Source organism: Mesoplodon bidens (assembly GCF_964165515.1).
Source record: "Mesoplodon bidens genome assembly, chromosome: 12".
Taxonomy (NCBI): Eukaryota; Metazoa; Chordata; class Mammalia; order Artiodactyla; family Ziphiidae; genus Mesoplodon; species Mesoplodon bidens.
In genome coordinates this window covers 80,247,066-80,259,013 of record NC_138168.1, presented here as the reverse complement: position 1 = coordinate 80,259,013, position 11,948 = coordinate 80,247,066, and the positions used below count along the sequence as shown (strand labels likewise).

The 11,948-nt window shown below is 39.7% G+C and overlaps 1 protein-coding gene across 17 annotated transcripts in view; it reads left to right on the top strand.

The window, feature by feature from the left end:
* The window catches only part of SYNE1 (spectrin repeat containing nuclear envelope protein 1), a 466,561-nt gene that overhangs the window by 285,456 nt on the left and 169,157 nt on the right, over positions 1-11,948 (top strand). For 16 of the 17 annotated variants that reach the window (XM_081251412.1, XM_081251411.1, XM_081251427.1 and 13 more), the window contains 4 exons: positions 232-414; positions 1,488-1,631; positions 6,324-6,518; positions 7,609-7,749. In XM_081251412.1, the coding sequence (XP_081107538.1) occupies positions 232-414; positions 1,488-1,631; positions 6,324-6,518; positions 7,609-7,749 (663 nt within the window). The remainder of the gene's footprint in view (positions 1-231; positions 415-1,487; positions 1,632-6,323; positions 6,519-7,608; positions 7,750-11,948) is intronic. The other variant, XM_081251416.1, reaches the window with a different exon arrangement.

The following is an 11,948-nucleotide window of genomic DNA, read 5'->3' as shown; positions in this document are numbered from 1 at the left end:
TAGGCATGATATAAAACAATTCCTGGGAAAATTTGTATAACTTGGGACAGAGCTGTAATTTAGTAAATGTCTCTTGCTTATGAAAGAAACCATTAAAACATAAAATATTTCAGACTATACATTTTAAATGGAAATGTATATTTTATGTATACATATATTTTATGTAAATAAATTATCAAATTTGTATAAGGTATAAAATTTAAAAGATGAAATATGAACTCGCACTTTCAGCATTTGCTCTCTGAGATGGAGTCACTCAAGCCAAAAGTCCACGCAGTGCAGATGAGCCAGAGCGCGCTCCGGATCCCCGAGGACGTTGTCACCAGCTTGCCGCTGTGCCACGCAGCTCTGCGCCTGCAGGAGGGGGCCAGTCGGCTCCAGCACACGGCCATCCAGCAGTGCAACATCGTGCAGGCACGTGCAGCGGGGCCAGCCGGCGTCTGCAGGCGGTCCCCACGCCACCCGCAGAGCAGCAGCAGATGAGTCATGGGCTGCTTTTCTTAGCGTTTGCGTGGGCTCAGCCATCAAAACACATCCAGAGTGTTAACTCTGACAGCTTGTTGTGGTTATATAAAATAAGGACATGAGATGCTATCATTTGGATCATCCACAAAAGCCTGGGGAAAGCTCTATTAAAAATATCCTTTTGTGAAAACTATCTTTTAGCAATTATTTTTTTTATAAAGAACAACTTATGAAGGTTAATTTTTATATTCAGTCATAGATTTTTATCTCATTATTCATCTGAAAATCATCTAGAACTTTGTAATAAGACTTTACTGCTAGGGTATATAACAGATTTTTTAAAAATATTTCAGCTCATTTCAGCATTTTATTGCCTGAGAAGTACATCCAACTATAACTCTTAGTCTCTTCCCCTAATAAGAGAACAATTATTTACTCAGAAGAAATGACACTATTTCTTATCTACTTTCAACTAATATTTCACCTACTTTATCCAAAAATTGTATACATGTCCTCTCATTAAACCACTAATTGTCTATTTCGTCAACTCTACTTGCATTAGCTTGTAATTTTTTAGACAGTAAATTCCTGAGGGTAGAAGTCATGCTTCATTCATTTTTATATCTCCTATTCCAGCACTTAGCTGAGTGCCTTACATATATATTTAGTATTTCTTTGATGGAAAAATGAAGTAATCATGATTTTCATACTGCTTTCTACCATGTTCTAGACCATGATATTGCCGTCTTTAGGACAATATGGAGGAGAAAGAAGATCTAGCCACTTAACTATTTTCAGTCCATCAATAATCTTGCCAAAATGTTTTAGAGAGAAGGCTCTGAAATATCTGACCAGAGCTGAGGATTTGAATCATCTAGGAATTTTCCCCATCATTTCTTTGTTCCCTTGACACATGGGTAAATAGGAGTTAGCACCAGAGTTTGGCAGATAGCAGCACAGAAGCACTTACACAGTTATTGACATAGACAGATAATTGTCTTTTTTTTTTCTTTCTTTCAAAGGAGGCTGTGGTGCAATATGAACAATACGAGCAAGAAATGCATCACCTCCAGGAGCTCATAGAAGGAGCTCACAGAGAGATTGAGGATAAGCCTGTGGCCACCAGCAACATCCAGGAGCTGCAAGCCCAGATTTCCCGGCACGAGGTATGACAAGCCAAGTTCAAGGGCAGGACACTGGCTTGGTGAGGATATGTGATTGGTTACCAGCGGATGAAAGAGAAAGGTCTTCCCTGTCCAGGGCATAATGTGTTGAGTTCTTGGAGAGCCTCTTTGACTCTCCTTACATTTTGAGGGCTATTTTTGCTGATACTTTCCAAGACCCAGTAGCATGAGTCTTCCCCTTGATTCCAAAACCTCTTGACCCAGCATTCATGACATATCTCCAGCACGACCCACTGACTGCCTCCTGCAGAATTCTCACAGTTCAAACACCAAAACACACTGTACTCCCTGTCTTTACAGACTGCAAGGAACAGCAGTGCTCTAAGCCTTGCTGCTTTGATGGTCCTCTTTTAAAAGAAGGGGTATTTCTTGTTAAAAAGAAAATCATTTGCTCTTTCACATATAGGTCAATTCACCTCTTTTTACCAGAATCAGAGAACGACTCATGTTGTTTGTTTTGTGGGTTTCCAGATTAAGCCTGTTAGCATCTTCCCCATTTTCAAATGTACCTCCTTCTTTGTACCTTTGGAATCATTATGACCTTAGGACTTGGACACCCCTTGTGCAGACCTGGTCTCAGAGATCATACAAGGAGCTTGAGTGTTCCAGCTCCTTGACAGTTAGCAGTGAATTTCCTTTCCTGACCTGTCAAACCCTATATAGATCACATTTACTCTTTCCTTGGGGGCTGGCTCCCAGCATCATGAATTTTGGAAAGTGACTGGGGGGTGGGGTGGGGTGTGTCTTATTTCTCTGTGCCAAAGATAGACATTCAGTTTTTCCTTCCATCTGCTCTATTTTAACTTCATTGTCATAAGAAACAACAATTTTTCCAAACCAAATATCATAGTAAGATTCCCAAAATATTCAACTGTCGCTTTTTTTTTAAATTTTTAATTTTATATTGGAGCATAGTTGATTAACAATGTCGTGTTAGTGTCAGGTGTAAGGTTGGAAAATCTTACTTCCCCCCTTTCCAAATGCAATTCTCTAGTTTCTTGTCACAGCCAGTGAGTGCATCCAACACTTAACATTTGTATATGATTTACAAGTAATGTAAATAAATATCCCACCTACATTTACTTCTACACCGTAGATAATCATCTGTGTTAACGATTCATTTCTCTTCTGCCACTAAAGCAGTTAAATGAAAAGTTGTTTCGCAACTATTTGAAACACTGTTTTTATATCAACATTAGACTGTATAATACAAATTTATTTTGAAACTAATTTTAATCCCATTTTGTAAGACCCAGAATTTTGTTGTAACAACTTTTCAGTCACAGCACAGAAAATATGTTTTAAAAAATCTATCTGGAATAACAATAATTATCATTGCTGCTGTGGCTTGTTTTTTTTTTTAAACAATTCACAAAGTTTTTAGAGTATCTTTTACAACAACCCTATAAGGTAAGAATTTTTTTGTGTGTATCATCTCCATGTTACCGGTAAGAAAACAAAAACTGATTTTTTAGAATGACCTCCTGATCTTCCAGATCTAGTAACTGATAGAAACCAGATTCTAATCTACTACCTTTGGGAACTTCTCTGGCGGTTCAGTGGTTAAGACTCCGAGCTTCCACTGCAGGGGGCATGGGTTCGATCCCTGGACAGGGAACTAAGATCGCACATAAAAGAAAGGACTGATGGTCCAGGAGAATAAACGACTTGCCCAAGATCGTTACAGAGCCGGCTCTCAGCAGAGTCAGCCGTAGACTGTCCTCTGGCTGCTGTCCGGTGCTCCGTTCATTTTGTCACATTTTCTCCTCCCACTTCTAAACATTAGTGTAGATGTGTTAGTTTTGTCATGTGATTTAGATTCCATTTTCTTTTCTTTCTTTTTTTTTTTTTTTTTTTGCGTTACGCGGGCCTCTCCACTGCTGTGGCCTCTCCCGTTGTGGGGCACAGGCTCAGGACGCGCAGGCTTAACAGCCGTGGCTCACGGGCCCAGCTGCTCCATGGCATGTGAGATCTTCCCGGACCGGGGCACGAACCCATGTCCCCTGCATCGGCAGGCGGACTCTCAATCTGCACCACCAGGGAAGCCCTCCATTTTCATATTTAAAATGAAGTAGTCCTGTGTGAGGCTCATTGTATGTGTAAAACAAACACAGGAAGGAAAGTGCTGCATGGGGAAGGCCAGATGCATAACATAGAATTTTGGAAGAATGATTTTTCCTGTATTTTCTGTCTGCTTTTAATAGAATTTAATCTTGAGGTGAGGCTACTTTCCATATGGATAACTTAAACTCATAAAGATAATGGGTCATTTGTTCATTTCTAAGGAATTCGCATTTTTTTCCTGTAATTTTTCAAATGTTGCATTTAATTCGAAAAAACCTTATCCTGTCGCTTTTAAATGATAGGAGAGAATACTCAGAGCTCTTCGCTTTCCACGTGATGCAGAAGGCCTGCTCCTGTACCTGAAATTCCCACCTGTACACTCATCCTTTGTAATCATTTTCGGAAATACTCAGTAAAAACTAAAAACACGTATGCTTCCTGAGACTGGGGGACACATTAACCTCCTTAGTGCTCCATTTTGATTTAGCAAATTTGACCACTAAGCCACAAAGTTCATGGGATATAGGCAGGTTTATTCTTACAGAAGAAAGTTCTCGAGAGATGTTTCTCCAAGGGAATCACATGAACTAACCATAAAATGCAGATTCTCATAAGCCTAGTACATCGAAAACTTTTGAAGCCTAGACCAGTATTGCATTTCTAACAAACAACTCAGATGAGTTGTTGTTGTTGTTGTTTTTTAATATTGCTACTAGTGTTTTATTTATTTAAACAAATTTTTGGCTGTGCCGAGTGACATGTGGGATCTTAGTTCCCCGACCAGGGATTGAACCTGTGTCCCCTGCATTGGAAGCACGAAGTCTTAACCACTGGACCGCCAGGGAAGTCCCCTAGATGAGTTTTATATACAATAACTTGAGAACATCGATTTAGGAAATGGGCGTTTGCTGTCAGCGTGCTGAGCAGGGTACTGCAGTAGGGGCCATGACCATCCACGTAGGCACAAAGTATGGGAGGACTAAGACTAATTCCATTCACACAGAGTCTTCAAATCTACCAGATGGTGCAAGCCATGGTAAGGAGGCTTAGTGATTTGTCCTATGAAAACATAGAATTCAAGGAGTCCGGTGCGCTGGTAGATGACTTCCATGTGTACACGTTTACCAATTATTATACAGTACTCATGTGTTAGGCACTAGACCATATGTGGTGAATAGCTATTTAATCACTATTATAAAAATCCTATTAGGTTTAACTAAGTATCTGTAAACCTGAAAGGTAAAGAAGTGATGATTTCTACTTTTTAAATCCTTGCTTAAAAAATTCCTGTACTTCTGTACTAGAAAGAAGACAGGATGCTGGCTGAGTTCTGCTGGACGGCTTTCCCTTCCACCCACCCAGTCAGTTTTGGTTGGGAGGAGAGAAACAAAATGACAACAATAGCAAAATGGTATGTGTGTACATATACACATACACATGTACATATACATACATGAATCATTTTGCTCTTGTCCTTTTGTTTGTTTCTGAACTTCAGCTTCAAAGCTCTAGTTTGAGTGTGTATACACACACTATCATTTTAAAGACTCACAAAATGTGTTCTGTACAAACGCTAAATGACAGCTTTTCAGGTGAAGGAGCCAAATAAAAGGAATAGAAAAAAATAGTGGTTTTGTACTTTTAGGGTTAATGTTTTACATGAATGTAATAAAAAAGAATGAATGTTTAAATCTTCATTTTTTAACTTATGTATGCATCTTTTAAGCAAGAAAGTATAAATTTAACATTTTAGAGTCACCATTTTAGATTATTCTTTTAGGATTTTAATATTTTAATATATTAGATTTTTTAAGAGCTATGTGCTATTGAGAATATATTTTCAATTAGCTCTTTGTAAAAGTTTTAAAACTTCTATCTCTCAAAACAATTTTTTTCAACAACAAAAAAATTTTAAAGCCATTAAAATTGAACCAAACGTCAAGTTCAAAGCTCTAGTTTGAGGCATCAGAAACATTGGAGGCATGATGGCGTACATGAGGGAAAATTTCATGAATGTACAGAATTTTATTTGGGGTGTAATCTGCATAAAAAAAATAAGGGTTTCCTAAGTGATATTCACCTTATCTGCAAAAAATCAACTCCCCAGGTCACAGGAATTAGGAGCAGTTTACTTTGTGATGCGTCTGTCACAAATGACTGCTCTGTTTGACATTCCGGAGGGTAAGAGCTGAGCATTGCGTTTTTGGCAGTGTTAGTCATCACATGACCTAATTTGCCTGGCATGAACCATCTGGCAATTTCAGATTCCTTAGGCATTTTCAAGAAGTTGCCAGGGCTTAACTTCCCATAAATTCCGATCCGGCCCGGAGCGCCTCTCGGGATTAGAATCCCCAGCCGCCTGGCGTTGTCTCTGCCGCCGCGCGCGCCGCAGCACCCCTTCCGGCCCCGCCGCGCTGTGGTCTGGCTCGGGGAGCGCGGCAAGCAGGCTCCGCTCTAGCACCGTCCACATCCTGCCTCCCCGCCGCTCCGTCTGGCGCAGCCCTGAGATTTCATTGGCCAGCCCCGGAGGAAGATGAACGCTATTAGTTCTGTTTCCTTCGGATGCTGCTGTGACACCCGGGGCGCGGGGGGGCGGGAATGTTTTCTCAGGAGCTGGCTCAGAAAATCAAGGGCTACCAGGAGCAGATCGCTTCTTTGAACTCCAAGTGCAAGATGCTGACCGTGAAAGCCAAGCACGCCACCATGCTGCTGACGGTGACCGATGTGGAGCGGCTGGCGGAGGGGATGGAGGACCTGGACGGGGAGCTCCTCCCCGCGACCTCGGCCCACCCCTCTGTGGTCATGGTAAGTAAGGGTCAAGGCCAGTTTGCTGGGTGCCAGCTCGCTCTCTTCTGTCTCCTGCCTAGTGGCTCTGGGCTCTTCTCCGTGGCTTGGTTTAGGGATCAGTGCTAGGTCTTGCAGATTAGAACTCAGGAACAGTCCCCTTGACTCTCTGACTACCTTTGGGCCAAGGCCAATCTTTGACGCTGTAAACAGTGACAGTTGAAATGAAGCTATTTGTTTGAGACTCCTGAATTACTTAACGTGCTGAAGGTTGGCCCTGCATTTGTTTATAATTTAGCAATAATACTCAGAAGCTCTGAGCTTCAAAACAATTCCTTTGCACAGTTTTCTAGTTTTCTGGGGGATGGGAGAATCATGCTACATATATGTTTTGTGTGTTTTTCCAGCTGAAGCACTGGCTGACTAGGTATGTTTGTGTATTCTGTTGTGTAAATGTTTAATAAATTATGGAAGGAAAGCTATTATTAGACAAATAAGAAAATAGAAAATCCAAAGTTTACCTTTGGATTAAAATAAGTTCCATTAATTTCTCTCTGCAACATTATTTCCTCATAACTTTGCATCTAAACTGCGTTAATTATTTTGATAACTCAGTGTTTTTCAGTGCTGTATATTTTCCACACATAATGTGCTGTGCTTTGGGTAGTGTATAGCCATACCTGGACTCTTTGGGCAATATATTACTCTGGGTGCATTTATCTTGCTAGAATATTTGGAATTTGAAATATCCACAAAAGACCAAGCTTTATTTCATAGACCCTTCTCTCATTTGTATGATTCATGATTTTAATTTATAAAGATACAATCAATCAAGAAAAGGAAAATAAATGAAAGAGATAATTCATCAGCAAGAACACTCTATAATGTGACGTGCATCCCTTATCCCTGTTTGTCTTACAAATGGTCCCTAGGAGCATATTCACGTGAGGACAAAATTTTCAAATAGTAACACAGAATTTGTATGTAAATTTGGGTCTCAGTGATTCTAACTTTTGTTGTATAGTTATCTCTGTTTTGGCCTGTGCGTGCCTGACCAGGTTATCATAGCTAACCAATTTTCATGTCCTTTGGGCAACATTTTATGTGACAGATGACTGCAGGTCGCTGTCACACTTTGCTGTCACCGGTCACTGAGGAGTCTGGGGAGGAGGGAACCAACAGTGAGATTTCCTCTCCACCTGCCTGTCGCTCTCCTTCACCTGTGGCTAATACAGATGCTTCCATTAACCAGGTACCGCCCACTTGGCATTCCTCCAGCTAAGATCTCTGAATGGATGCAGGGCTCCATTCTCTGTTCTTACGAGATTATGGGTATGAATCGTAGACTTTGAGAAACACACCGTTAGGTGTGATAGTTGCACAAACTGTGATTGTCATGTGAGGCCAATACTGGCTTAACCCACCATCTCCTCTCCCAGGCTACTGAAATGAGATGAGCAAAAATTAGGCCACAGAAATGATAGCGGGAGAAGGGCCTGTTTTAAGGCATTATGGCTTTGGTTTCTGACAGCTGTCTGTAATGGAGTACTGCATCCTAACAGAAAATGAAATGTTCATGTCACTGTTGGAAAATAACATGATTCTACTGCTGTTTTAACATTTTCACTGAACATAGTTTTGACGCTTACCAGCTCAGATTTTGAAGATGGAAAATTTATGTTCACCGTATCAGACTTTTTCTTTATTTGCTAATTGCCAACAAATATAAAGGCTGTCAGTGTATATTTTGGAGTGCCTAAGTAGATTTGCATTTTTGAGTTTTCTTACTTAGCTTTCAATAATCTTAAATTTTATTTTTTATAAAATGGGGACCATAGCTTGCTGTTATGAGGTGTCTTTTTTGTGTACACTATATTAAATATAGATTATATTTAATAGGCCAATAATTTGTAATTTGTTTAATTTGTTTAATATACTATGTCATTAGTTACCAGGATGAATTAAAATATTTTCCTCCAAAGTAAGAATTGAAGCACACTACACAAGACCTAAATGAAAAAGATTAAAGTAAAAAGTTTGTGAGAAACAAAACAAAACAAAAAAATTAAATATGTCAAAAATTTTCATGAAAAATATTGGATAGAAATCAAAAAGATGTCAAATATGTCAAAAATTTTCATGAAAAATATTGGATAGAGATCAAAAAGATGCTTTTACAATAACCAAAATTGTTTTAATACGTGTTGAATAATACTTTCTTTTTTTTCCTTTAGCCAAAAAACTAAAAACAATTTTAATTGCCTTATCATGAAATTACTAGTGTTCAAAGAAGTTAAAATTTATTATCAAGGGAGAAGCATTGAACATTGCAAGTGTTCTATAAGCTATATTACAAATCAATCATATTATTTTTATTTTAAAGCAAAAGCATTCAAAATAGGATTTCTGTGATAAAAAGAACCTACCTCCCCCTAAAAAGGGAAAATGAAACGATGAAACCTTTAGATAAGACAGTTCTCTTGGAGTGAATTCCCTGGTCAGGCAACTACATCCTGCGAGCTGTGTGGCACGGCCAAAAAAAAAAAAATCTCTTGGTAAAAATATGTGTAGCTTTAGGGAACATATCAATTCATACATTCATCAGATACATTGTGAGCACCTGCTGGGCATAAAACCTTGTGCTGGGTCCCAGAGATGTAACAAAGGCGGAGACAGCAGTGGCCCTTGCCCTTAAGCACCTTGTAATCTAGAGAAAAAGTGGCCATACGATGAATAATAACAAAAGTGATGAGAGGAAATTAAAAAAAAAAAAAAGTTCACAGTGTCCTGGAGGATTTGGAAAACAGTTCTCCAAATTCTGATTTTAAAATATGAATCACTCATTCTTTGATGATGTGTTCTTCCCTGTGGTCACAGATGTTGTTAGAATCATAGAAACATAGCTAGAGTCAGCTTTTTATTGTGTAAGAAAAATATATCCTATACAATGTGCTTAATGTTCTTAACATTTTCAAATCGAACAATGAACACGGACCTTTGGACTAACACTTGGGAAGAGTATCCCTTTCCTAAAATTATAAGTCTCAGTGCTGCATCTGCTGCATCTTGTGAAGTGTCTTTCCATGTACATGTGAAAGTATTCTGTAAACGGTAAAATACACAAACATTTTTATTATGATTAGTTTAACTGTCCAGCTCAATCAAATCCCAAAATTATGAGCAAAATTGTGCTTTGTCTTAATCCCGTTTTGACACTCTGCCCATATCAACATCAATTTAAATCACATTATTAACCTAACATACTTACATATGGAACTGCAAATGAGGGGGAAAAAAATCTTCATTTAGTTCATGTCAGGCAGCTGTACTTGCAGGAAGCTGTTGGAAAGCAAAAATATAATGGTTGGTGTTAGACAAATCGACCCCATCATTCCAGCCACATGTCATGTTGTCCAGTGATGTAAGACAGAGGAAAATGAACAAATACTGCAACATGGCAGTGATGCCTGGATCTACACAATTTTCTCTTGAAACTGAGAACATTTAGAATTCCCATAAGTTCCAGTTTGCAGCCTCAAAACACTGTACAGAATGTGCACAGCTGTTCCAAGGAGCAGCCAAATATAACGGCTTTATAAAGTCGCAGCTGTTAAAAAAAGGCTGTGTGCTTGCCGCTTCTGTAAGTAGATCTCCGTTATATAACTAACTGATCCCCTGCAGTCAGTGTGTTCTCTCTCTGACAGTAGTTATTAGCTGAAATGTGATAACAGTTTAGTTTACTTGAGGGTAGAAATAACGAGGCAGCCGCAGAACTTGCTGCAGGCTTCTCGATCTTATTAAAAGCAAGCCAAGACTTGGGCTCCTCCTCGGAAGAGCTGAGGGCAGTAGAAGTTTGCAAAGAGCGGTAGTGTAATGGGTAGAACCCCCGGTTCTGGGTTAAAAAGCTCAGAATGGGTCCCAGCTCTTCCTCTAAGCTGAATGTACCCAGAAAGTCCCTCATTTGTAATGGGAAGCAAAGCTACTTAATTCACAAAATGGTGAAAGTTAAATGTGAGGTTAATTTTGAAAGTACATTTTAGACTGGAAAATGCTAATCAAATTGTAGCAGTGGTTTTCCAAATTTAATTCCCTAGGAATCTGATAGATAATAACTCCCATAACATAGACACATAACCAACAAGAGACATATTTCTAAGGGTGATTTGTCACTATGCCAAATATTGCCCTTATTTAGTAGTTACTTATAGGACTGATTGATTTATTTTATTGATTCTATGTATTCCTCAAATAGATGCAAATTATTAATCTACAAAAGGTGATATATTTTCAAATGATTTTAGGAAACCAAGGGTTGTCTTTCCTGTCTAATAGACCTGAGACACACACACACACACACACACAAGCCAGAAAACAGATTTTTTTGTGACAAATTTATTTTATTCTTTGGGGGAACCTTTATTTATTATAGAGTACTTAATTTAAATTTTTTACTTTAAAGGACGTTTTGCTTTTCCTCGTAAACAGTAATGGTACTACCTTCCATGTATACAAAACAATAGAGTTTACAAAAGTGCTTTTACGTATACCATTTTCTTTTCTTTTCTTTTCTTTTTTTTTTGCGGGTACAGGGGCCTCTCACTGTTGTGGCCTCTCCCGTTGCGGAGCACAGGCTCCAGACGTGCAGGCTCAGCGGCCATGGCTCACGGGCCCAGCCGCTCCGCGGCATGTGGGATCTTCCCGGACTGGGGCACGAGCCCGTGTCCCCTGCATCGGCAGGCGGATTCTCAGTCAACCACTGATCCATGAGGGAAGCCCTACATATACCATTTTTTATGACTGTATATACTTGCCTGTTATTTGCCAAATACTCCATGATATGCTTAGGATCAAAGACACTTCCCCAGATTTTAAGGAACTCATAGTCTGTGTGAGAGTGGGCAAATGATGACCGTGGAGTGGGACAAGTGCCATGAAAGTGGGGAGCACAGTGTTAAGGAAGGACGCAGAGTAAGTACCTAAACAAGGCTGGGGTTCAGCGGGTCAGGGATGTCCCCCTTTTGTTTTAAGGCCGGGGAAGGTAGGTACACTTGGAGTGCACTAGAGTGATGGGAAGTTTTTCAGGCAGAAGGAAGTACACGTGGGAAGTTTTTCAGGCAGCAGGAAGGAACATGGTCCATCAAGGCAACTGTAAATAATATCAGTATGATTGGAGAAACATAGATTTGGAGAAAGAGGCGGGAGGAGAAATGAAACTGAGAAGGTTACAGGAAACACACCCTGATGGACCTTGAATGCCACACAGAGGAATTTGAACTTTGTCCAGAAGCTAATTCTTAACCACTGGAGGAATTTAACTAGAAGCTCTGCCCAGAAGTGACTTTTAGAACAGGTCATTCTGGATCAGTGTGGACAGGAGAATGGAGATAGACAAATCCAGACCCCAGGAAGCTAGTGAGGGACAGAGGTTGCACACTCTGATGTCTGGTCCAG